The sequence below is a fragment of the Papio anubis genome, chromosome 4 (assembly GCF_008728515.1).
Source record: "Papio anubis isolate 15944 chromosome 4, Panubis1.0, whole genome shotgun sequence".
Classification (NCBI taxonomy): domain Eukaryota; kingdom Metazoa; phylum Chordata; class Mammalia; order Primates; family Cercopithecidae; genus Papio; species Papio anubis.
Genome location: NC_044979.1, coordinates 15,190,942 through 15,217,114, shown reverse-complemented (window position 1 = coordinate 15,217,114; position 26,173 = coordinate 15,190,942). Strand labels below are relative to the sequence as shown.

The window sequence follows — 26,173 nt, the reverse complement described above, 5'->3', positions numbered from 1 at the left end:
AAGGAAGGAAGGAAGGAAGGAAGGAAGGAAGGAAGGAAGGAAGGAAGGAAGGAAGGAGAGAGAAAGAAAAGAAAAGAGAAGAGAAGAGAAAAAAGAAAAGAAAGAGAAAGAAAGAAGACAGTCTTGGGAGTTATTTGTGTTTCACATTACTTCTGAATCTTTTCTTTCACGTGCCAATAGCTAAAAAAAGTTTGCTAATCTCATGTGTCAACATCCTTACTACCGGAGTTGATAACTTCAATGTCCTCTGATCTTAATACTGTTCTTACACATATCTTGGAGGCTAATCTAAAGTACATCCTCTGAAATCAGACCTATTGGTCACCTGTTATATGAATTGCTAGAGCTTTCAGATTAACCTGAGCCTACAAAATCTCTTATGGCTCTTACGTACTTATTTCAAAGAGATGGTACAGGATAGTTCAAGGGGTATCCAACTGTTAAATGTCAGAATCACTTAAGAAGCTTAAATTACAAGTGCCTATAGCCCTATCTGCAGACAATCTGATGTGGTAGCTTCCAGTGGGGTCTGGTCATCTGCATTTTAAAACAAGTTCCCTTGGATGAGCATTACTCTTTAGTGTTTTAGCAAATATTAGCTCTGAGAAGCTTTTCCTGCTTTGCATGAATACTATTTGTTCAGCCCATCTTCGTTCTTTCCTTCCTTCCTTTCTACCTACTCACCTAGCTACATCGTTCCTACATTTACTGAGCACTATGCACCAGTGCAGAGGGAAGGCAGAAAGGACAAGATGCACTCTCTGTCCTCAGGGGATTCTCAGTCTCTATTCTCTTCATTTTGCCCATTTATTTTTATAGTTCTCAACTGTTTTGAATAGTCATATTCTGACATGAAGGAGTATGTGTTTTGCCTCATCTCAGAGCTTCTGGGATGAGACTTTCTCTGAGTCTTTGTCACTGCTTCCTGAGGTCAGCCCTGGATGGGGGAAGTTCTTTCTTTCTAAGGTTCTGAAAATTAAGAAATATATTTCTCTTTAGCTTACAGTGCAATTGCGCACAGCTCTAAAACTGTGAATACTTTCACCTTGGCAGTTTGTCTGAACTTTAGCTGCTACCCTCTTGTACCTAATAAGTTTGAGATCCTTTTCTGAGAGTGGTTTACTTATTTTGGAAGGGCCATATAAACCTGTTGCTTTGCTTACATATTACATCTCATACTTTTATTTCTTTTACAGATATTTAAAAAGTTCAACAACTAGCCTTTTTTCCATTCTATTTCTCAATTCTTTTGTACTCTTTTTTTTTTTCTTGAGACCATGTCTCGTTCATCGCTCAGGCTGGAGTACAGTGGCAAGAAGCAAGATCTCAGCTCATTGCAAGTCCCGCCTCCCAGGTTCACGCCATTCCCCTGCCTCAGTCTCCCGAGTAGCTGGGACTGCAGGTGCCCGCCACCACGCCTGGCTAATTTTTTTTTTTTTTTTTTTGTATTTTTAGTAGAGACTGGGTTTCACCGTGTTAGCCAGAATGGTCTCGAGCTCCTGACTTTGTGATCTACCCACCTCGGCCTCCCAAAGTGCTGGGATTACAGGTGTGAGACACCATGCCCGGCCAATTCTTTTGTACTCTTTGCCTCAAAATGTACATACTGCTTTTTGTAAAATTGTCTCAATTTCTATTGGAGTTCTAGCTTACAAAGTTGGCCTTAGAGATTTTTTTTTTTTTTTCCATTACATTGGCTGACTTATCAAGCTTTCTCAATTTACCCTTCCAGTATATAGCCAGGACAGATCTAAATTTTGATCCTTGTTTAAGGTGATCTGATGATTAAAGCAAGTGGCTTAGGCAAGTAAGTCTTCTCTCCAGGTTCTACTGTGAGTTTCACCATATAGATGGTTCTATGAATGACCAGATAAGTCACTCAGACTTTAAATGTCTGACACTTAGAACTGGAGCTCCTCGACCAGGCGCACTGACTCACACCTGTAATCCCAGCACTTTGGGAGGCAGAGGCGGGCAGATTGCCTGAGGTCAGGAGTTCAAGACCAGCTTGGTCAACATAGCAAAACTCCATTTCTACTAAAAATACAAAAAAATTAGGTGGGCATGATGGCATGCACCTATAGTCCCAGCTACTCGGGAGGCTGAGGCAGGAAAATAGCTTGGACCTTGGAGGCAGAGGTTGCAGTGAACCGAGATCATGGTACTGCACTTCAGCTTGGGTGCTGGGTGACAGAGCGAGACCCTGTCTCAAAATAAATAAATAAATAAATAAATAAATAAATAAAAATAATAAAAAATAAAGAAAGAACTGGAGCTCCTTTTCAGAAATATAACCTGAGTAGGAAAAGTTTTCCTCCAGCTTCAAGAGTTTCAGGCTATTTGCTGAGGCAAACTTTCTGGACTAAAAGGGTACAGTGGGCTGGGGCTCTTTTGGGGCAGAGAAAGAGAAGTACTCTGGGGCTCCATTCTTTGTTCTAGACTGCTGAAAGGCAAATACAGGCACTCAAAGTAGGAGGGCTTTGGTCTAGTCATCTGGAGGAAACTTCTGATAGTATTCCTGTATTGTCTTTGGTAATCTCTTAGCCTGAGAGCTCTATGGTTTTTGTTTCTGGAAGAAGGGTGACAGACAAAGTGGCTTTCAGAAGGATCAGCTATCCCAGGATTTCTGCAGAAACGATAGTGGGAAGGGAGAAGTGTGTGTGCCTGTCTACTGGGCAGAGTTGAAAGGGTATTCCAACGCTCCTTTTTACTGCAGTTCTGGATGTCCATCGTGGCCACCACTATGCCCATACCCTGCGGAGGCTTCATGCCTGTGTTTGTGCTAGGTAAGTTCTGATGGGAAGCCTGGGGTCTGACTCAGAGTTGCAATCTAGGATACCGGAAACATAAGGAAAGGCCCGGGATGCTGGGAGTTTGTATTTCGTCTTAACACCCCAGGAGAGATTGGTTCTGAAAACAGAGAGCAAGGAACTTGGATCTTATAACACCTTTTATCTTTCTTTTATCTTTTTAAGATAACTTCCTTTTATCTTTCCTCTAGGAGCTGCATTTGGAAGGCTGGTAGGAGAGATCATGGCCATGCTGTTTCCTGATGGTATTTTATTTGATGACATCATCTATAAGATCCTACCTGGGGGCTATGCAGTAATTGGTGAGAAACATTCCCACTTCCCTGTAATCAAACATTGAGTACTCCAGACTCCCACACTTAAACTCTCCCATTGGATCTTCATTCTAGGCTACACAATACAATTTTAATTTAGTGCTACTGAACTCGACTTATACTCAGATAACATACCTATGACTCTGACTCTCATTATTTCTTATTGAACTTCTGTGAGCCTTAGTTTCCTCATGTGGAAAAGGGTCATAGGGATCAAATGAGATCGTAAGATTCTAGGATTGTGTCTGGATGTTTGATAAGCGTTCTATCTTTCCTTCCTAGGAATCATGGAACCAACAATGCAGGTGATTGGCTCAGGTTGCAGGCGATTGACTCAACCTGAGACGTGTTTATATTGATGGGGAGTTAAGAGCACAGGACTAAGAGCTAAGAAACATAGCTCTAGATTTCTCCTGCTGCTTGTTATCAGTGACCATGAAGTAAGATAGCTGCTTCTGAGCCCTAGTTTCTTTATTCTAAAATGACTTCTAAGATAGAGCTATGCCTAACACCAATAGAATCCTGATATTATTGTGCTTCCTCCCTTCCTCACCAAAATTCCATAGCATCTCAGGCCATGCCTTCCCTAGATAGAGAATTGCTGACCAGCTTTCTAGCTCACTTGGTACCCTGCTCACCTGACACAGTTTCTTTATAAAAGCCTCTTTCATCAATGAGGGTCACTGTTCTTGTTCTCCATCTTCATGACTTCCTGGTACACATGCCTCCCTTGTGAACATTTCCTTGTATACACATCCTGTGATTGTTTATGTTCTGAAGCATGTTGTATGCAATATCCAGTAGTGTCATTCCTCCCTATATTTCCCTTTTGTGGTGCTTTCTTGCTTGCTCTCTCCCTTTCTTTCTTTCTTTCTTTCTTTCTTTCTTTCTTTCTTTCTTTCTTTCTTTCTTTCTTTCTTCCTTCCTTCCTTCCTTCCTTCCTTCCTTCCTTCCTTCCTTCCTTCCCTCCTTCCTTCCCTCCTTCCTTCCTTCCTTCCCTCCTTCCTGCTTTCCTGCCTTCCTTCCTTCCTGCCTGCCTGCCTTCCTGCCTTCCTGCCTTTCTTCTTTCCTTCTTTTCTCTCTTCTCTTCTTTTCTTTCCAGAGTCTTGCTCTGTTGCCCAGGAGTGCAGTGTCACAATCTGGGTTCACTGCAACCTCTGCCTCCTGGGCTCAAGTGATTCCCCTGCCTCAGCCTCCCAAGTAGCTGGGATTACAGGCACATGCCACCATGCCTGGCTAATTTTTGTAATTTTAGTAGAGATGGGGTTTCACTATATTGGCCAGGCTGGTCTCAAACTCCTGGCCTCAAGTCATCCACCCGTCTTGGCCTCCCAAAGTGCTAGGATTATAGGCATGAGCCACCACGCACAGCTGACTTTTTCTTGTTACATTTTCATATGTGCCTTCCTCTACATTTTCCCCATAGGATATCTCTTCCATATTTAAATAAGAAATATAGTTAATGCACAAGTGACTATTTTGGTTAGTGGGAAAACAACCAAAAATTAACAAGATAGATTCTATCTTCAGGGAGCTTATAGAATTATAAAGTTTCAGATCTACAAGGGCCTTAGAAATCATCTAAATGACCCCTTTCACTTTATAGTTGAGAGCATGGGATTCCAGAGGAATTAAGCTCTACTCATTCCATTGAGAAATAGTAACAGCAGGATCTGACACAAGTCTCATTGCTCCAAGTCCACAACACGATTCTTGGGTTTCCACTCTATTTACTCATTAATTCTTGGCATTAATACCTAAAGCCCAGCGTAAAAAAAAATGTCATAACTGAGTTGTAAAATGCTCAGTGAAGAGACCTGATACAGTGGCTCATGCCTGTAATCTCAGCACTTTGGGAGGCTGAGGCAGACGGATAACTTGAGGCCAGGAATTTGAGACCAGTCTGGCCAACATGGCAAACCCTGTTTCTACTAAAAATACAACAATTAGACGTGTGTGGTGGTGCATGCCTGTAGTCCTGGCTACTTGGAAGACCAAGGCAGGAAAATCATTTGAACCTGGGAGGTGGAGGTTGCCATGAGCCGAGATTGCACCACTGCACTCCAGCCTAGGTGACAGAGTGAGACTCTGTCTCAAATAATAATAATAATAATAAATAAATAAAATAAAATGCTCAGTGAATAATCATCCAAACTTTTAAAAGCAAGGAATGGATAGGACATCACTATCTTCGTATTATAAATGAAAATTTTGGCGCACACAAAGATTTTGTAACTTGGTGAAGGTTATAGAATGAGATCAAAATGATGATTTCCTAAGAGTTCAGTATTCTAGTCCCTATTCTTGACAAATCATTATGAGTGTTGGCACTGACCAGGATCTTGTCTCTCATTCCGTGTTATTCCCATCCCATCCCCATATGTCCTCCATGCTAAGAACGGTAGTCCTAACCTACAGGTGCATTCCTGTGTCATTCTAGGAGCAGCAGCGCTGACTGGTGCCGTGTCCCACACAGTCTCCACAGCTGTGATTTGCTTCGAATTAACGGGTCAGATTGCTCACATCCTGCCCATGATGGTGGCTGTTATCTTGGCCAACATGGTGGCTCAGAGCCTGCAGCCCTCTCTCTATGACAGCATCATCCAGGTCAAGAAGCTACCCTACTTGCCTGACCTTGGCTGGAACCAGCTCAGGTCAGGGGCACTAGATGGAATTAGTTCAGATCTGATGGGGAGAGTGGGAGGTTCAGAGGCTGAGACTGAGCTTAGGGTTAATGTTTGGAAACATTGTTTTAAATTATTATTATATTCTCATGCATTTAATAGATATTGTGAGTGACTGAAAGTATGGCAAATCTTATGGGAGGAATGGAAGGGATAGGTATATGGTGGGGCTAACCCACCATGCTTTCTCCCTCCATAGCAAATATACCATCTTTGTTGAGGACATCATGGTACGTGATGTGAAGTTTGTTTCAGCTTCTTACACATATGGGGAGTTGCGAACCCTGCTCCAGACCACCACAGTCAAGACTTTACCACTGGTTGACTCAAAAGGTCAGTGGGAAGGAAAGAAGCAGACTCCAGAGCTAATGACCTGAATAAGTGTCACATAGAGGTAGAGGAGGCCCCGTGGTGGGGGCTTTGTCTTTAGGAGCCATCCAATGTGCTATGTACAAGGAAGGAAAAATTAAGCCATACACAAGCACAAAAAGACAGTTAAAAATCCAATTAAAAGGGCTGGGCATGGTGGCTCATGCCTGTAATCCCAGCACTTTGGGAGGCCGAGGTGGGCGGATCACCTGAGGTCAGGAGTTCGAGACCAGTCTGACCAAAGACAGGAGAAACGCTGTCTCTACTAAAAATACAAAATTAGCCGGGCATGGTGGCGCATGCCTGTAATTAGAACCCGGGAGACGGAGGTTGCAATGAGCCAAGATCACGTCATTGTACTGCAACCTGGGCAACAAGAATGAAACTCTGTCAAAAAAAAAAAAAAAAAAAATCCCCACTAAATACAGTCAATTCTCATCCTTCATGGTAGTCTTTTTTGACTAGAGCCTATGCTCTGTTGCCCAGGCTATGACTGAACAATGGCAACATCTCAGCTCACATGCAGGCCTCCATTCTCCGTGGGTCTCTAAGTCACATTTTCCATGAACCAATCAGTGCATCACCTTGATGTATGCTGGGATTACAGGTAACACACCACCTTATGCCCTAGCTAATTGTTGTATTTTCAGTAGAGACGGGGTTTCATCTTGTTGGCCAGGCTGGTACTCGAACCCTTGCCTGACCTCAGGCGTACTCCACACAGCCTCAGCCTCCCAATAAGAGCTGGGATTACAGGCGTGATGCTACTAGCGCACTGTAGACTGGAACTGTTTCATATGGAGGAGTGAATGGTTTTTAGTAAACAATAATTTCACATTTCTCTGCACAAAAATGTCACCAGGATCGCATTAAATAGACTACCAAATGAGCATCCTGCTTTACGGTATGATTTCTTATTGTCGTTTATATATCTGTATCTTGTTCAACTTCAGCTGCGAACTAGGGGCATCGGGCATTCCTTGAGAATATTTGATGCTCTATGGATGTCTGCATATTACCCAGAGTGCACTTGTACTATAGGTATCGTGTTACTAGTATATTAAAGTGAACTAGCTGAATTCACAAATAGTGTATCCATGAATTAGTGTCAATTAATGTAAATCCCATAGCTTATGTAGATGGTTCCATTTAGAGCCATTAAGATTGTTAGTTCTGATTTCTGATAATCGGAATATCCAAATTTCTCAAATTGGATTAATTCAAATATTTTCCCAAATCTCAGATACCTTCCATGTTCTACAGCAGAGGCTCTTTATTAGAGCAGGGGCACAGCCAAGAAGTGAGGGGCAAGGTTTTCATAATAATGACTGAGACCTAACAGCAGAATTCATCTCCATAACACTGCTGCAATGTCATGGCCTTAAAACTTAATAAAAATGTTAATTATAGTAGCAGAATTTCTATAATCATATAAAAGAACCTTCTCAGGAAAAGTAGGCATTTTGTTTTTATCCTAGCAGGGTTTTTTGTTTGTTTGTTTGTTTGTTTTTTAGACAAAATCTTGCTCTTGTTGTCCAGGCTGGAGTGCAGTGGTGCGATCTCAGCTCACTGCAACCTCTGCCTCCCGGGTTCAAACGATTCTCCTGCCTCAGCCTCCCGAGTAGCTGGGATTACAGGCGCCCGCCACCACGCCCAGCTAATTTTTGTATTTTCAGTAGAGATGGGGTTTCACCATGTTGACCAAAGCTGGTCTCGAACTCCTGACCTCAGGCGACGCGCCCACCTCGGCCTTCCAAAGTGCTGGGATTACAGGCGTGAGCCACCGCGCCCGGCCCAGGTTTTTTAAATGATGAAATGTCAGATACAAAAGGGAGAGTTCCCTTGTTTCCCTTCTTCCAGGGAGAGATATAATGTTTGTATTGCTTATAGAGTTCTTTCAAAGCGTGATTCACGTCTCAGCTGATTTAAATGGCTTCTCATGTTTCTTTTTATTTGGACAGCATTGGTTCGCCTACTTAATTATCAGCTCACCTATCTGAAATCTATATAAGGCCTCATCAAAATAAGTACAAATTAGCCCAATTAGTGCTTACCAATTGGAATTGGCCCCGTACCTGCTAAATGGATGAAATAAAAGGGAGTGAGGTTAATCTTGCAGGATTCTTAAAATGAGTTTGTAGGAAGCTGAGAAAGATGTGGGGACGGGGCGGGGGGGACGGGGGGGCGGGGGGGGGGCGCTTCTCCGTTCCTTCTCAGGAGTGCGGAGCGCGGTGGTGCGGGACGGCTTGGAGGGGGCGCTCAGGCAGGGCGTGGGTTTCCCTCAGATTCAATGATCCTGCTGGGCTCGGTGGAGCGGTCGGAACTGCAGGCCCTCCTGCAGCGCCACCTGTGTCCTGAGCGCAGGCTGCGCGCGGCCCAGGAGATGGCGCGGAAGTTGTCGGAGCTGCCTTACGACGGGAAGGCGCGGCTGGCTGGGGAGGGGCTCCCCGGTGCGCCTCCAGGCCGGCCCGAGTCCTTCGCCTTTGTGGATGAGGATGAAGACGAAGACGTCTCTGGGAAGAGCGAGGTGACCGCGCCAGGAAGGGCCAGGGAGTGGGATAGATCAGGGGCAAAAGGAAAAGCGTCGTCTGGGCTGGGCTGGGCTTGGGACAGGGGTAGTTTCCCTGAAAGTAGTGGGAAGAGGGAGGGGAGAGGCTGGTAACTGAGAAAGCCAGAAATTCTGGGTCAGGTACCAGAGAGACCAGTGCCTCTGGGTCCAGGGACTAAAGAAGATAAGGTTGCAGATGATGGTCTCCTCGACAATTCAAAGGGATATAGGAATTTCTGAACTGGGGGGAAGAATAGAGTTCGCTTTCCCAGAACATCCACCGACTGGTAAAGGCAGTGAAGGCCCACCCAGGCAGTCTCTGCTTCCAGGCTGAGACTTCTTACTCTTCCTTACAGCTTCCTCCTTCCCTTCCTCTCCACCCCTCTACGACTGCCCCTCTGTCCCCAGAAGAGCCCAATGGGCCTCTGCCTGGCCACAAACTGCAGCCGGAAGCACCAGAGCCTGCAGGTGACGCTCTTCCCTCATGCACCCCAACTCATGCCTTGTAGGTTATCTCTGGTCACTTGGACCTGACCTTGACCTGCATGCAACTCCTATGTGGTGTGGGGTTGGGGGTGAGGCTGGGGGATTGAAGGAGGAAAGGGTTCTTATTCAACAATTCTCCTTGTTACTGTCCCAGGGAGTGGGAGCAGAGGGTGATTTAGGATGGTGGAAGAGAGGGTGAGGTACCTGGGAAGTGCAGCTCTTTGGAGCAAGTGTCAGGCACTGCGTGGGGCTCCTGGCCGTTTCCTGTTGCTTTGTGTCCATTTCCATCCACTCACCTTTCCTCTCAGGTCAAAGACCCTCCATCTTCCAGTCCCTGCTTCACTGCCTGCTGGGCAGAGCTCGCCCCCCAAAGAAGAAAGCAACCCAGGTGAGGAGATGTGTTTGGGATACAGGGGAAAGGGAGCCTACCCTTGAAGAGTGAGAAACCCATGGTTCTTAAATCAGGAAGGCAGAGACCCCACCAAGGAGGGGGAGTTTAATCATATGGAAGGGATGATTAATGGAAAGGAGGCATCGGTGGTCCTGGCCAGGGAGGGATGGCTATTGTTTCATTGGGAACCATATGAACCATGGGAAGAAAAGGGAAAGAACTTGGACCTGTGTCTTTCTTCTCTAGGATTCCACAGATTTAGTGGATAACATGTCACCTGAAGAGGTGAGTAAGGGAAACCAAAACCTGGGGTAGATTGTTCTGTCAAATGACAGATGCTAATTTGTTTCTACCTTCTTTATTGTGTTGTCATGAAATAGAATGTGATCTAGATGGGAAGTATTTTGACAGGATGGAAATAAGGATGATTATGGAGAGATTAATGAGTGTGTGATGGGACATGGAGGTGTTCTCGGAGAGACATGTCATTTCAGGAGAAAAACTTTGAGCCTCCATGAGTAAATGGGGCCATGGTGCTAAGAGGAGCCCGAGATCTTTTAGAGATTATGGACTTTCTGGATCAGGCAAAGCTTTAATGGAGGCAAAATGTCACCAGGAGGCTGGCACTAAAACAGCAACATGGAAGAAGAACATCAAAACTAAAAAACTAAAATGGGAGGCTGGGCGTGGTGGCTCACGCCTGTAATCCAGCACTTTGGGAGGCTGAGGCAGGCAGATGACTTGAGGTCAGGAGTTTGAGACCAGCCTGGCTAACATGGTGAAACCCCATTTCTACTAAAAATACAAAAATTAACCGGGCATAGTGGCACACGCCTGTAATCCCAGGTACTTGGGAGGCTGAGGCACGAAAATCATTTGAACCTGGGAGGCGGAGCTTGCAGTAAGGGGAGATCGCACCACTGCACTCCAGCCTGAGTGACAGAGCCAGACTCCACTTCAAAAACAAAACAAAAAAACAAACAAAAAAAAACCCACAAAAAAAACAAACAAAACAAAAACAAACAAACAAAAAAAACAAAAAGAAAAGAAAAGAGAATAAAAGAAAAGAAAAGAAAAAGGAAAAAAAAAAAAAAAACCAAAATGACCAAAATGAGGAAATCTGCCCCTGGTGGAGGTTACTGTGCTGGATTGATCAGGGCCCTGAGACAGTGAACAACTGGAAAATGCTAGGCATTGCTACTGGGAAGAATTGAAAAAGGAAGAAAATAATGACCATGGTGCCTCATGGGGACAAACAAATGCCTACTTCCCTAAAAGAGGTGGTTATCAAACCTTCAAGAGAGAAAAGTCAAGCATTCTGAATGCACTTGGTTGTGAGGAGGGAACAGAATGTGGAATAGTGATTGGAAGCAGGCAGCTGAACAGTCCAGATCAGAACATACCAAGGGGTTGTGGAGGAACAACAACAAAAAATCCATTGGCAACTATTCTATATGGTAAAAGAATGCACAGTTTGCTGCAAACGCTGAAAACGTAAAGCTTGTAAAGTATGAAGCTGACAAAGAAACACGGCGGATATTATTTTTAAATAAACATCTTATTGGATATCTGGAATATATATGTGCTGACAATGAAAAGCATTACAGGGTTGGAGGAGGGTGTTGTGAGTGACAAGAGAGAAGGAAAACCTTCCCCACCCCTCAAAACACACACACTTCTGACAAATGACTTGTGAAAAACTCAAATAGATGATCACAGAGGGAAAGGAACAACTATTCCTTCTGCCCACAAGCAGAAATCAGAAAGGCCATAATTGCAATTAAGGAGTACTTTGTTAGGCTGCTCAAACCAATAATAATAAGCCTTTCTTTTTTTCTTTTTTTTTTTTTTAATTTAATGCTCCAAAGATTGAAAACCAGCTAGTTTATCAGTGTGGCTATCAAATGACCACTGGAAATAAAGTGCAGCCAGGGATTAAAAGTAAGATAGACCATCATTTCTAGCTTATGTCTTTCCCAGGGAGGACTTCAAGGAGCTACCAATTCCCATGTGACCCACTGAGACATTTTAGAGGGATAAGATCCAATAGGAGTTGAAATTCAGGATATTTTGAACACAATTTTCAGGCCAGATGATACCCTTGACAATATCAAGATGTTGATATTGACCAAAAAACGGTATGGGGGCAGTATGGGAGTACTGAAAGATTCAATTATGTGTTGCCAGAAGTCCCTACTAGGATTTGTTTAATTCTGCATACTCTGGAGTACACACAGAGCTCTGTTTCTAACTGGTACCGAGCTTATTCAAGTAGTGGAACACATCAGCCTCAACAGCAACGTCCTGCATCCCTTGGGCAAAAGCTGGAGATGCACCTGGAATGCAAACAGCAGTCAAGGTTAGAAGCCCAGCTCCACCAGTTACTGACTGTGTAATCCTGGGCAAATGACTTCCACACTGTGCTTCTGTTTCCTCATCTATAAAGTGAAGATAATGATAGAGTTATTGGAGAAGATTAAATGAGCTAAGACGGGTACGGCAATTAGAATAATGCTTGGCAAAGAGGATGTACTTGATAATCATTCACTGAAAATGTTGCCACGTTATTGTTAAGGCAAGGCAAAAACGGAACGTAAGGCCACAGATGATCATAGAAAAGACCAAGAGGACGGGATGGACCAAACGGTGGTTGGCAAGGTCTAGCCCCCATCCTATACCTAAATCTTCTCTACAACACACCTGCTAAGTGGTCATCCATCCTATGCTATGTAACCCTGTGTAATCCATTGGTCAGGAAGATGAGAGTATAGAGGAGGCATGATTGTAATCCAGAAATATCAGGACAGGACAGGTGGAGTGAGCGTCACTATGGGCTACACACTAGATCCTAAATCTATATAATGCCCTTTGGTGATGTTCTCTGAAGTCTGAGAGGTGTAGATTTGGACAAATAGGAAAATAGAGTTCTAGATCATTCAGAGGGTACTGACTGAAAAGAGATTGTAGAAATTTTAGAAAAATGTATGAGAGCCAGAGATGTAATGGATTATTTGGACTCTTGGGAATTTTTGTGTGCATATCTAAAGTCAAGAGGATGGTTGGCCTTTGTGCCTTAATGCTTCTGTCATAGACAAAAACAAGCAAACAAAAACTGGCTTTGCTCAAGTCAAGTAAGTGCCATGAGGTCCAGTATAGCTCTTCAGTTTCAACAAGTACTCACCATGGTTCCCTGCATGAGAGGTGATGTGGTAGTTTCTTCACAATATACAGCAGCCAATACCACATAACACTCAAGACAAGTGCAAAGGTAAGACAAATGCCAATACAGCAGGAAGTATGGCCAATGTCATTTCTGAAAAGGTGAGACCAGCTAATACTATGAGAATTTAAAAAAGGGAGAGGCACGTCTGATTGGGAGAGTCAGGAAATACGTACACTGCAGGGACAGGGTAGGGCAGGTAAAGGAACTCTAGATGGTCAGAACAGCAAAGACAAAGGGGAAGGCGTGTTTGAAGAGCAGAAAGCAGTCTGGTTTGATTGGAGCCCCGCATCTTATAGTAGTCATGGAAAATAGATGGGAAAGATAGGTTGGGAATAACAAATGTTTGGGATGCCAGGGGATGGGAGAGTTGGGGCCTAGAACAGGGAGGGATGTTCTGGGTACCTGGGGGTTGCAGGGTAGGTTGGGGGTTCCTGATGAGGAAGGGCAGAGAGGCTCTGTGCCTGGGAAGAAGGAGGAGGGCCTCTGATCTGGGGGATCTGTGATCAGTTCTTGCATGTTTCCAGATTCTGGGCAGGAGCTAGGAGGGCTGTTTGGGATCAAAATCAGGTATCTGGGGTGAAAGGAGGCTCCGTGATTTTTGTGACTTTCATCCTCTGGTTGACAGATTGAGGCCTGGGAGCAGGAGCAGCTGAGCCAATCTGTCTGTTTTGATTCCTGCTGTATTGACCAGTCTCCCTTCCAGCTGGTGGAGCAGACAACCCTGCACAAGGTGAGTCCTTTGCTGACTGCTCAGGGCTGCAGGGAAGGCAGGAGAGCTGTGGGGCAAGGAACATGCACTGACCTGTGCTCTTCGTCCTCAGACTCACACCCTGTTCTCACTCCTCGGCCTCCACCTCGCTTATGTGACCAGCATGGGGAAGCTCAGGGGCGTCTTGGCCCTGGAGGAGGTAATCACGATGTGTCCCATTTGAGCAGCAGGAGGGAGGCTGGGCACAAGATAAGGGGATGCAGGGAGGACAGAGGGGATATTAGCATCTCAGAAGTCCCCTCAGATTCCCTTCTCTATTTCTTTTTTTTTTTTTTTTGAGACAGAGTTTCGCTCTTGTCACCCAGGCTGGAGTGCAGTGGTGTGATCTCAGCTCACTGCAACCTCTGCCTCCCAGGTTCAACTGATTCTCCTGCCTCAGGCTCCTGAGTAGCTGGGATTACAGGCGCCTTCCACCACACCTGGCTAATTTTTTGTATTTTTAGTAGAGATGGGGTTTCACCATGTTGGGCAGGCTGGTCTCGAACTCCTGACCTCAGGTGATCTGCCCACCTCGGCTTCCCAAAGTGCTGCGATTCCAGATGTGAGCCACCAGGGCCCGGCTCCCCTCTCTATTTCTTATGCAGAGATTGGAGAGGGTAGAGGAAGCAGCCAGCCGAGGTAGAGGAGACTACAAAGCCTGTTATGGCCACAGCCCTGAAGGGAATGGAATTCTCCACCCCAGATGGGGCCCATGTGATCTTCCGTAGATAGTGTGGGTTTCAGATGGGGTTCCAGGCATGAGTCACTGTTTCTCGGGGATGTGCTTTGGGGAAAGCTGTGGAAATAGGGCAGTGGGGGGATGTGGCTGCAGGTGGTCACTAGGAAGGAAGAGGTCACCCAAGGGTCTGAGTCTGGGCAGGTGGATCTTTTGTCACGCCCCTTTTCTTGTCCTTTTTCTGTCTTCTTTCTCTGGTTGTTCCTTATTGTCTGTTTCTCTTTCTCCCCCTTTTGCCACTCTGTATCTTTCCTGTTCTTTTGTCCTTTCATTGTATCTGTTCTTTTCTGTTTGTCTCTCACTGCCCCCATCTTTTTTCTTTTTCCAACTTTTTACCCGCTTTTCCTTTCCCACTGCTCTTCAGCTACAGAAGGCCATTGAGGGGCACACCAAGTCTGGGGTGCAGCTCCGCCCTCCCCTTGCCAGCTTCCGGAACACGACTTCAACTCGAAAGAGTCCCGGGGGACCCCCACCTTCTGCAGAGAACTGGAACCTGCCTGAGGATAGGCCTGGAGCCACTGGAGCAGGGGATGTGACTGCTGCCTCCCCAGAGACCCCCGTGCCATCCCCTTCCCCAGAGCCCCCTCTCTCCCTGGCCCCAGGCAAGGTAGAGGGTGAGCTGGAGGAGCTGGAACTGGTGGAGAGTCCAGGGCTGGAAGAGGAGCTGGCTGACATCTTGCAGGGCCCCAGCCTGCGATCCACAGACGAGGAGGATGAGGATGAACTGATCCTTTGACCCCCTCCCACGACCTCCTCATAAAGACTGTCCGGAGGCCCAGTCTGAGGGTGAACTTGTGTGGGGCAGGGTGCATCCTGAATGTGGCGAGGTCATGCCACATTCCATGCCTCTTCCAGGAATTTTTTAATGTGATAGTGATAGTCTTAAAGGAGGAATCAGCATTTAGGCAGGGAGGAGCCTTGGTCAATTATTTCGACTATTCTCCCCATTCCCAGCCAGGCAGGTGGCCCTAACCCTAGCAAAGCACCCCTGATATTCCATGGGGCTTCCTGAGTGTTCCTGGTATGCAGCAAGGGAATCCCCTGCCTCTCTCTGCCTCCCGCTGCCCCCAACAATTCCCCAGTGCTCTTGTCCCAGTACTGTGCTATCTGTGCCTCAGTGTCTACAAGAGGTGGGGTGAGGGGAGGCCCAGAACGACTGTGGCCCTGTAAGTGCCATGTTGGAGGAGGGGATGGGACCATCCTATGGCCTCAGGCACTGACCACCCCAGAATGTGCCTCCAGGCCAGCCACAGCCGCTTCTCTTGGAGCCCTGCGCTGGCCCACGTCCGCTTCTGCAATCTGCCTCTGACCCCGATGCGTCTCCAGGCCAGGCCATGACTAGGGCACTGAGAGAAGCAGGTGCCCTGTTGTCCAACAATCGTGCCCCCATGATGTCCACTGACTCCCTCTGGCAGAAAACCTTCTATTCCACAGCACAGCTTCCTCGCCCTCCAGTGTCCAGGTTACTCCGTAGGAAACACATCCTCCCTCTCTCCACTGTAGTTTTTTTTTTTTTTTTTTTTTTTGAAGCTGTTTTTAGACGGAGTCTTGCTCTGTCGCCCAGGCTGGAGTGCAGTGGCCGGATCTCAGCTCACTACAAGCTCCGCCTCCCGGGTTTACGCCATTCTCCTGCCTCAGCCTCCCGAGTAGCTGGGACTACAGGCACCTGCCACCTCGCCCGGCTAGTGTTTTGTATTTTTTAGTACAGACGGGGTTTCACCGTGTTAGCCAGGGTGGTCTCGATCTCCTGATCTTGTGATCCGCCCGTCTCGGCCTCCCAAAGTGCTGGGATTACAGGCTTGAGCCACCGCGCCCGGCTCCACTGTAGTTCTTGACTTGTCCTGCCAAAGGTCAGCTCTGCCCTGGAGCTGCTCTAGCCAGGGCCTCTCCTGCCAAGAATCAGGGCTCAGAGCAGCTAGGTCACTGGATCACTCAGACACCAGCCCCTTCTTAGACTGGTTCTTCAGATGCCTCTCCTAGGGGTGGAGAGTTAGGAGCTAAGCGTCAAGATGGCAGGGCTCTTGAGTGCTGCCCGCACTTGGGACACTCACATCTTCACCCTCCCCAGATCAGCAGCAGGAAGCCTGGCTGTGCACTCCATTAGCACGCTTTCTCTACAAAGGGAGGCCAGGTGTTGTGAGCATCCCCAAACCCTTGCTCCGTACCCAAGGTTTTTCTCCCCAAACCTTGCCATCCCGTATGCTTTGCTTAATTCTGCCATTGTGCCCCCACTCCGACATTCTCCTCCTTTGCCTCCCCTGTTCCCAGTCTCCTCCATCCCCCAAATAAGACAGTCACAGCCAGAGGATGCCACCATGTTCTGTTTAGTGTCATTGAACACAGCCTGTAACCTTCTCCAGCATCACGTCCCTCCCACTTCCCCAGGCCAAGAGAGACGCTGAAGCCTGGGTAGGGGACTGGCAGTGGGCATTTGAGCCCATGCCCTTGTGTACATAATCTATAATATTTATATATATTGATATAGAATTCTCTCTGTAATATATGTCATAGAATCTCTCTTGGGCCTGGGGTGGGAATGTCACATTAAGAAAACATGCTGAGACTGGCCATAAAAATGGATATTTCCCAGACCTGGAAGATGGTGTGTGGGATGTATAGGTCAGGACGAGGAGAAGATACTAAACTCATTCCCCAGGATCCCCGCTTCAACACGAGGACAAGAAGGAAGGTGTGTGGGGGTGGAGGGGGCAATGGAGGGGAAGAATGGAAGATTTGGATTTTCATTTAATAAAGTCATTTGAAAATGAAAGTGCACCCCCCCCCAAAAAAAGAAAATCGTTTAGCAAGAGCAGTTTCATTCACAAGAATATAAAAACAGCCCTGTTCCAGGACTGCTGTAAAACGTGCTGCACAGCCTTAACCCCAAAGGAAAAGCCACCCTTTCCCACCCCGCAGCAGCCTCTTCCTGCACATGCCCCTCCCCACCCCCTGAAATAGGCGATAAGCAACCCCCATGCACCCTGCCCCCAGCACCAGAAGAGTCCTAAGATGGTCCCAAGCCAGCTCCTCAGTCTCTCTCTTCAGAGCGAGTGGGAGCTCCTTGCAGAAGACAGACCCCCACCTGATTTCTGTCTGCAGCAATATGCCAGCACCCTGGGGACACCAGGTTCATGTATGAACCCTGCTAGAGTCCTTCAGACCTTTAGTCATCTTTTGTCAGGGACCATGTGGCTTCCTTGGGAAAGGGAAGGAGGAATGAAAGCTGCTGTGGTCTACCTTTCCTAACTCCCCCGGGCCTGAGCAAAAAGGAACTGTAATGAATGAACGCACTCAGTGGCTGAGCTGTCCACTGTGGTCTGGGGAGATAATATGGGCACTGAGAGGATGAGATGACAGGAAGAGGTGATGTGGGAATAGCACACATTGGAGAAGGTGAGGAACCAGGGACCCCGAGGAAGGAAGGTCACATGAACATGCAAAACCCCAGAGCTTGCAGCAGGAGATGGGTGGGGAACAGCTGCCAGGGCGGGCATGCTAAACCACCTCTCAGAGTTCCTGGAAATGAGGTCCTGGGACACGGAGTTAGCACATGTTAGCAAGTACAAGAGGACTCTTCCCCTGTACAGGAGGATTCAGTTAGGTGACTGCACCTGCCTTGGCTCACCTTGCCTAAGCCCATGTTTCCTCCAAAAACCAGCCTCAGGATAACCATTGTCCCCCTTCCAGGGAAGACACAGAACCCCCTGCCCTGCTTGCATCCCAGGAGTGTGTGTAGGAGAGTATGAACTTGATGGCGGAACAAGATCATAGATGGACAGAAACACCCCAACTCTCAACCTCCTCATTATAAAATAATAAGTTCTGGGACCTGGGGGTGAGGGCAAAGTTTGTGCCCAAGGCTGGGAGAGGACGACAGTGCTCCCTTCCAGCAGGGGATGCAAGTGGTAGAACTCCTGACAGAGTGTGGGTAGGACACAAGCCTGGGAACTGGAGCCTTGGAAGGGTGTGAAGAAAGAAAGAGATAGGGCAGTGAGCCTCTTAGGCCTCTCTCTCCTACCCAAATTCTGCCTGTGCCAAGGGCTGGGGAGGGGCTACCCTGGCAGTGGCAGGGCCAAGTGCTCTCCAGTCCACAGCGCCGCTGCTTCGCTCCGCCCGTCCTCTGCCTGTGCTCTTACAGTAGTGCTGGGGTGCATATGCTGCTCAGTCCCCACCAGCATGGATGCCAAGTGTGGGAGGGCAAGCTTGTGTCTCACCATACACCATCCTGGAAAGAAGAATCCGCGAATTTTCCTGTCTTCCTCCGGTAGGAGGCCTGGGGAGGCAGGGAGGACAGCTGTGAAGCTGTTTGGGAGTCCTGGGAGGAGCTGAAGAAGGGGCAGAAGGTGCCGAGTGCCCACCCTGGCCCTCAGCTGCAACCCTGACTGGCTGAGGGAGTGACAGCACCGGACTCCTCCCTCCACCCCACTCAACCCTGAGTGCCCAAGAAGTTATAAAAATGTAGAAAAGGCAAAGAGAAAAGTGTAAACAGCTTCAGAGGACAGGGGTGGATAGGGGGAGACAGCCCTCATGCTCCCCCCACTGTTGGCGACACCTGCATCCTGCGTTGGTGTATCCAAGACGGGCGTCCCCGCACCCTCCTCAGGGCCAGGCTCCGGGAGCAGGGATGGAAGAAAGCTGAAAGGGAAGCAAGAGCTGGAGCAGCCAGCCCCAGCTGGGTCTTTTCCCAGATCCTTAGGATCCTCCTTTCAGCCATGGGATATTCAAGATCCCAGAGCAAGGGGCTGTGTTTGTTCTTGGTCTCCTCAGTGACTCTTGTCTCTGGGCAGGCCTTGATAGAAAGAACCACGTCTGTGCCCCTTGTAGATCTCAGCTGCCACGTCCACCTCCTCCTCGACTCCTGAGCTCAGAAGCCAAATGACCCGCTGAGGCAGCCTCTCCACCCTCCACATGGACGTGCCCTTCAGGCAGCCTCCCCTGCGCCTGTCCAGCCATGTCCAACAGCCCCTAAGGTCTGTTCTCTCAGTAAGGATGAGCTGGGGCCACAGCCAGAGAAAAGAGAGTTGGGAAAAGCAAGAGTGAACTGGAGAAAGGAGGCATTCAGACAGCACAGTTACGGCGCCTGGAAGACGAAATCGGGGAGTGAAGAACTGAGATCCAGTCTTGAGCACAGCTGCACTGCCCCCGTCTTCAGGGTGCACACACTGGAGGCTTTGTCAGCACAGACCCAGAAGCCCGCAGCCCAGGTCCTTCTCCACAGTCACACCAAGCTCATGGCCATCTAGTTGCCCAGGTCTCAGTTCCCAGGCCTGTGGGTTTCTAGAGTGTAAGCCTGGATAAAATCCCATCCTGGCCCTCCATTTCCGGGAGAGGACTGGAAGCTCCTGGGTTCCCCAATGTTGTCTGCCCGGTTTCAGCTGTACTGCTGGGGGGAGGGAATGTATGGGTCACAGCCATGGCCCTCAGGTGGGAGTGGAAGGCAGGGCATTGGGGGAGGAAGCTAGTTGTTGGTCTCGCCTTCCTCCTCATCAAATGACTGCACACCTGAGGATGTGACGTCAGACACCTTCCGGCTGAGAGCGGTAGACATCTCAGGGTCTTCTCTTGGGGAAAGTGACTCCAGATCCCGGCATCCTGCATCCTCTTCCTCCTCAGGGGCCAATGGCCTCTTCTCCTCCTCGGCAGGACCCCTTGCCAGGTCCACCGCACCTACCCCTGGAGCCCAGTCAGTGTCTCCCCCCAGCAAAGGTGGAGGCTCCAGAGCAGAGTATCCTGAAGCCGGTTGGGAAGGTCCCATTTCATGCAAGCTGGGTTGTGAGTCATCAAATGCAGGCCCCAGATAGGATCCTGTGGCTGGAGAGGCAATGAGGGACTGGTCGCTGGCTTCCCAGGCATCTGATGACCCCAGACAGTACATACCCTGGGACACGTAAGAGTGAGGCCATCCATCCATGGGGGCTTGAGCCAGGGCATCTGGAAAAAGAATCCTGGGGGTCAGTGGGGTCACAAAATGTCAAGGGCAGGAATGACAGCACAGACAGCACAAGAGACAGCTAAGAGACAGCACAGAGAACCGGGAGTAAGATACAGAGCGCACAGGGAGTAGGCAAGACAATGGGAAAGCCGAGATGGACAAGGAAGTCTTAAAAGAATGGAGCTGAGTGGAGGCAGCTGAGATAGTTGGGGAGGCCTTGCAGGCTCCAGAGGTTGGATTCCGGAACATCTCTCACCCTGACTCTCCATCAATTCCTGGTAGTTGTCACTGTAGTTGCAGCCCAATGGCTCCTGGGTGGAGTTCACACTCATGTCCTCACCATCCATGGAAGACCAGGCCATGAGTGTGGCCTCAGAGATAGCAAACTGCTCCATGACACCTGCAGGAAGAAATGCAACGACCACAAAATATCTCACGAAATCTTTAGACACGTGCGTGGGGTAGGAAGACATCTTAGTGCAGCATTGTTCAGTAGAAATACAATGCAAGCCACTTATATCATTTTAAGTTTTCCAGTCGCCACATTTAAAATTAAAAAGAAACAGGTTAAATCAATTGAAATAATAGAACTTATTTAATTCGATATATAAAAAGATTTTCATCTCAACATATAATCGAAATAAAAGTCATTAGTGAGATATTTTACATTCTTTTATTTATATGAAGCATTTGAGATCCAGCTGGTATTTTACACTTAAAAGCACATCTCCATTCAGAAGAGCCACATACCAAGTTCTCAATAACCACATGAGGCCAGTGGCTAATGTACTGGACAGCACAGCCTTTGTGTATGTCCCCAGAGAATGGAGTATTGTGGGGGACTTCCTAAAAAGTCAGATTTAGGATTCCTAGGGGAAAGAGTTACGGGTCTTCTGGTGAGATATCCTAAGAGATTCAAATTCGGGATTTCCAGAAATTTATCTTTGGAGGTTTTTAGGAATTGCAATCTAGAGAGTAGATTTCAAGATCAACAGAGATCCCCAAGAGAGCATCATGGGCTTGTGGGTCCACCATGATATAAAACTGGAAGTTCAAGGGATTGGAAGGAAAAGGGGATAGGTAGACTTTTCCTATAGGGATGGGATCCCTATTCTAGTCAAATCCATGAGTGCGTTGAAGCTGGTACTGTCCCTGGCCCCCACCCTACATGTTTGTGACCCTCTTCACTGATATTTCTCCTCCCACCCGTATCACCAACACAACGATACTTCCTTTCTCTTCCAGACCTATCCCTTTCTAGGCATCTTATTTAGACCTGCACTAGGGCTTGGCCACTCTTGTAGGCACATTGCATGCCTGTTATCAGACCTACACTACTTTCCTGGAATTAAACCTCTTCTGTAGGCCTCCCATCTCCTCACACAGTTCCCTTAATCTTCTAGTGGTTGTCACAAGTAATGAGTCTAGTAGGCGAATTCATGACTCGAAATGCTAAGGGGCAAAGACTAAAAGAAATCCCCAAGGTCTTTCTTTCTTTCAAAGACCAAGGCCTGCACTTTTTTTTTCCTGCACTTGAGGGAGTTCAGGGTTTGGACAGTCTCATGATGAGGAGAGAAGGCATCTGGGTGCCTTCTTTTGTGGGGTGGACGCACAAATCCCCATCTAATTCCACTCATTTTCTGAGATGATTATAAAAATATGTTTAAGAGCACTTATTTGAATTAGCACATCAAAATATTTAGAATTAGAGCTGTTTGGGAAATGTGAATCTATGGTCAAAATATGGATGGAGCTAATTCTGCCACAGGGGATGAGGTTGGAGGCCATCCACCTCATCCTGAAAATGTGTCTCTTGAGGCTTTAGGGTGCACATACCTGCTAGAAAACGTGCCTCCTTCTCGCCATCGCTGAGATCGGAGTAGGCATCCGTATCCCTGCGCACGGCCTCATGGCTGTGTTGTGGCTGAACAGCTGGTGTCTTCCCCCAGCCCTGCCACTCAATCATGTGGGCCACCCGGCCTTGCCCCATGGCTGTGGGCTTTGTCACGTGGTCTTTCATGCTCCGCGAGATCCCTACAGGGCCAGACATTTCCCACATCCTCCAGAATATCACATAACACCCATAACCAGACCCTCCCCATTCCTCCCACCCCAGCCCCATGAGACTCCATCCCACTGGGGCAGGCTCCCCTAAGGACTCCATAGATGGGGTGGTGGGGGGAATGGCCTGGAAGATGGGAGGCTTGACAGAAGGGTGAATAGGTCAGGGTGTGAGGATGAGGGTCTTCATCAACCTCGAAGGAGCAGGGAGACTGAGCCAAGGAGTCTGTCAGCATTATTTTGTCTGAAGGCATTCCTACATTGGGAGTCTCACCTGAGAATGATGACTTGGCCAGGGCCCCAATGCCATAGGCGTTAGAGTTTCGCTTAAGCTTCGGAAGAATGGAAGTGGTGTCCTCCATGGAGAGCTGGGTTGGGAACGTGGGAGGAAGGGCAGAGAAATAAGAAGGTACGGGCGTGCTTTATACTTGGAGAAGGTTCATGGTTTCCAGGAAAAAGTATTTGAGCTAAGGCAGATGATAAGGAAAGCTACTATACCCAAGAGTCCCAAGGAGGGATATGCCCCCAGTGCCCTGGAAAGCTGGGGCACAGGTTGAGAATGTGAGGGCTCACAGTGCCTGTTGGAGCCAAGGAATACCGTGCTCGTTGGAAGGTGCAAGGGAGAAGATAAGGAAGAGGAGTTCGGGAGGATGGGGAGGTCTGGGGGCAGCTGCACTCACGTTGATGCCGTCCCAGGAGAAATCAGTTCGAGTTTGCTGTGGAGAGAGGAAAGGGAATGGGCATCCCAGTCACTCACAGGAATGCAAGGAAGCCCCGTTCCTCAGAGGGCCTTCCACGAGTGCGGGATGTGAGGGCTTTCCTGAGGTTGACACCACTGCCTGGGTTCTCCGTGTGGACTGCTTGGCATGTGTTGTGACAAATGTTCTGTAGAAGTGTCAGTCTGAAGGAGTGTTTAGGTTGTTGCCTTGGAATTGAGGACGTGCAGGCAGCTAGAGACTCGGGGTGGCTGAGTGAGGTCTCACCTCAGTCGATGGCCGATGGAGGCTGCTCCCGTGCAGTGAGCTGGTGCTGTCCATGTTGATTTGATCGACATCCTTCAGGCCCTTCCAATCCACTGCAATCACCTCGTTCCCTGAGGGGGCCAGAAGTTAGCTGCCCGCCCTCACCTCCCTGTGCAGCCGAGGTGACACCCTGGGGCCAGCCCTTCACACCCCTCCCTTACCCCATTTGCCCATTTCCTCTTATATTCCTGCGCTCTCCAAATTTTAGGAGAGACAAGTGGTAATGCTGAGCCCAAATATCCAGTTTTAGCTCAACCAAGAATAGTGCACTCAGAATAACTGATATATGGCCTTATTTGTTGTTGTTTATGTGGAGGGGTCAGAGGTTGGGTTTTATCAGAAAATCAATTCTTATTCCTTCCTGAGGACTCTTGGAGTGTTTCTGTATGGGAGCTGAGCTGTCCTCTATTACAAGTCTATAGATAAGGGCAGAACTGCTCTAGTGAAGGGCTTTTCTCTAGGCTTAGGGTGGCAGGGATGTGTCTCCCACTGTGGGCCCTTCCTAAGCGTCCGTGAGTCTGACTGACTGGAAGAGGACTCCTGGGAATTGAGGCAGGAGTTGGATAGCAAGGAGCTGGGTGTGTCCTCCCAGAAACAGTGAGCGGAGAAGCCAAGGATGACCTGGAGGCATTTCACCTGACTGTGGGGACACAAGTGATGGATTAAAGTGGAGGGAAGGTGGGGAGCACAAGGAGAAGAGAGAACTTTTTAAAATAGGAATTAAGAAAATAGGAATTCAAGTCAGAGAGAAGACAGAAGATGGTGGGAGGGGTGGACAGGGTCTGAGGGCTGAGTGGGAAACTGCAGGACTCAGGGGAAGGAGGGTGCTTGTTAGAGCCAGGACAGAGCTCCTGGTGGAGACTCCTGGACTGAGGGCAGGATGGTGCTCCGGGAAGTCTTGGGGAAGAACAGCTTGGGTCTTCCTAAAGGGACTATTCAAGCATCAGATGATTGCCTGAACCATCTGACCATACAGACCCTTTATACTTATGAGGTTTTACAATTGTGAGTTTAGGGTCAGCTCCATTTTTGGGAAGGGGAGCATTGAATGGGGCTGGGCACGAGGAGGCGTTCCGCACATCAGCAAGGGTGGGGGAAAGGAAGGGGCTTGTGGTGAACTGGACTGAGGAGGGAGGACCCTCCAAAGTTGGCCTGCTCTTCCCTGGGGCTCCGCGGGGTGGTGACTGGGGGAAAAGAGAAAAGATGGCCCTCGGGACACAGCAGGAATGGGGCAGGCGGAGAAGAGCCTAAGGAGAAGGGAGACAGGGGAGGGCAGCGGCGGGGGGAGAGGGGAGCGGGGGGTGGCCTTTGTGGGAGACGGAGAGCTGAGTCAGAGCTGTGGGGGGCAGCGGGGAGGGGGAGAGCCAGGGAGAAGGGGTGAAAGCAGAGGAGGAGGGGGTATCCATGGAAATAAACCGGTCTCAGGGAAATCAGGCTTCTGGAGAGTGAGTTTGTTTGTAATAATAATACGAATTATTCTCTCAGCCTGAGGTCACCAGGAGGTGTAGGCGGGAGAAATTGGGAGTTGGAAAGGGGAAGAATGGGGGAGGGGGTGGGAGAGGGCTGGATGAATTCGCTGAGCGTCGAGAGTGGAGTGGATGCCTGGGTGGGGGTCTGGGGCGGTAGCCAGGCAGAAGCTGGAGGGAGAAGGTGGATTAGGAGGCGCCTCTCTTCCCTCCCCGCGTCAAAGGTAAATAAAGAGCCGGCCCCGCCCCACCGGCCCCCGCTGACAGGTGCCGGCGGGTCCCCTGCTGCCGAGGCAGGGCCGGCCCCACCCTCCCGGGCCGCGCGCTCCCGACCCCTCTCAGCGCCTCGAAGCCCCCACCTCCTCCCCGCGTCCCCCAGCCCCTTCCCTCCACCCGGCCCTGGCCCGGTCCCTCCGGGCGTGGAACCCGGGCTCATCCCGCCCCCGCCCCAGAGGGAAAACGCACGTGAACAAAGCGAATAGGAGGAGGCAGGAACGACAGAAAAAGGCAACGGAGAGGGAGAGAGATGGGGCAAAGCACCCGAGCCAGATGGAGGCGGCAGCAGGGGGTGGCGTGGGGGGCGTGCGAAAGAGACTCGGGGCTGGCGCGGAGGCCGGGGGTCCTTCGCGGGGGGCTGCTCCGGAGTGGGGAATGCGAGGAGGCGCTGGGGACGGCGGAGCAGAGGTGGATGGCCTGGAGGGGCAGGGATGAGGGGACCGAGCGTCGGGCCGAGCGTCGGAGGAGAGGAGAGGAGGACGATGGAGAGGATGGAGAGGACCGCGCCTGCGGGAGGGCGACGGGGAGAACGAACCGAGCCGAGCGGGATGGCAGCCCCGGAGGCGCGAGAGGAGAGCGGGCAGGAAGGAGGGACAGAGGGACCGCGGGCGGACGGAGGGAAAGTGAAGGAGCTAGCAGGGCAAGGCGGGTGCGGAGCGGGGCGCCCGGACGCGCGAGGAGAGGGATGGGGGAGGGGGTGGGAGGGCGGCCCGGGGGGCCCAGCCCTGTCCCCGCCCGGCCGCGGTACCCACCCACAGTCCGGGAGCCGATGCAGCCCATGGCTCCGGGGGCCGCCGGGCCGGGCCCTCACCGACTCGGGGCGCGCGCCGGGGGGAGCACCGGGAGCCGCGCCGCCGCCCCAGCCGCTCTGCAGCGCCGCGGCTGTCTCCGCTCGGCTCCGCTCCCCCCTCCCCTCTCCATCCCTCCCCACGGCAGCTCCGTCGCCGCCGCCGCTGCCGCCGCCGCCGCCGCCTGGCTCCCCCGCCCCGGCTCGGCTCGCCGCGGCCGGGGAGGGGGCGGCCCGGGGATTGGCTGCGCCCCACGCCTCCCCGCCCCTGCCCAGGCCGTGCCGCGGCGCTCCCTCGGGGATCTGGGGCCCCCGCCGCC

The 26,173-nt window shown here is 49.6% G+C and overlaps 2 protein-coding genes across 3 annotated transcripts in view; one reads left to right on the top strand and one right to left on the bottom strand.

Moving 5' to 3' along the window:
* CLCN1 (chloride voltage-gated channel 1) overlaps positions 1-15,213 on the top strand; it is a 43,856-nt gene extending 28,643 nt beyond the window's left edge. Inside the window, 7 exon segments of the mRNA XM_031665065.1 lie at positions 8,463-8,704; positions 9,082-9,193; positions 9,520-9,599; positions 9,849-9,887; positions 13,451-13,555; positions 13,647-13,733; positions 14,674-15,213. Coding sequence (XP_031520925.1) covers positions 8,463-8,704; positions 9,082-9,193; positions 9,520-9,599; positions 9,849-9,887; positions 13,451-13,555; positions 13,647-13,733; positions 14,674-15,045 — 1,037 coding nt within the window. The 3' untranslated portion in view covers positions 15,046-15,213.
* Positions 15,214-16,617: 1,404 nt separating this feature from the next.
* On the bottom strand, positions 16,618-26,002 carry FAM131B (family with sequence similarity 131 member B). Of its 2 annotated transcripts, none has more exons than XM_009204048.2 (7): positions 25,819-26,002; positions 23,286-23,395; positions 22,983-23,018; positions 22,577-22,670; positions 22,078-22,275; positions 20,498-20,641; positions 16,618-20,240 (listed from the first exon to the last, which is right to left on the bottom strand). In XM_009204048.2, exons 1-7 carry the CDS (start codon positions 25,844-25,846, stop codon positions 19,768-19,770), a joined length of 1,083 nt encoding a protein of 360 aa, XP_009202312.1. In that variant the 5' UTR covers positions 25,847-26,002; the 3' UTR covers positions 16,618-19,767. The 2 variants fall into 2 exon arrangements, with proteins under 2 accessions (XP_009202312.1, XP_009202313.1); XM_009204049.3 differs by lacking the exon at positions 25,819-26,002 and adding an exon at positions 25,256-25,333.
* Positions 26,003-26,173: the final 171 nt, after the last annotated feature.

What these genes read in the sequence shown, in the direction of transcription:
- FAM131B (XM_009204048.2), bottom strand. Translation starts at nt 25,846, where the DNA reads ATGGGCTGCATCGGCTCCCGGACTGTGG. An exon ending in GGCCAAGTCATCATTCTCAG is followed by an intron (nt 22,276 to 22,576) that starts GTGAGACTCCCA and finishes CTGGCCCTGTAG; the next exon opens with GGATCTCGCGGAGCATGAAA. An exon ending in GGAATTGATGGAGAGTCAGG is followed by an intron (nt 20,241 to 20,497) that starts GTGAGAGATGTT and finishes TTCTTTTTCCAG; the next exon opens with ATGCCCTGGCTCAAGCCCCC.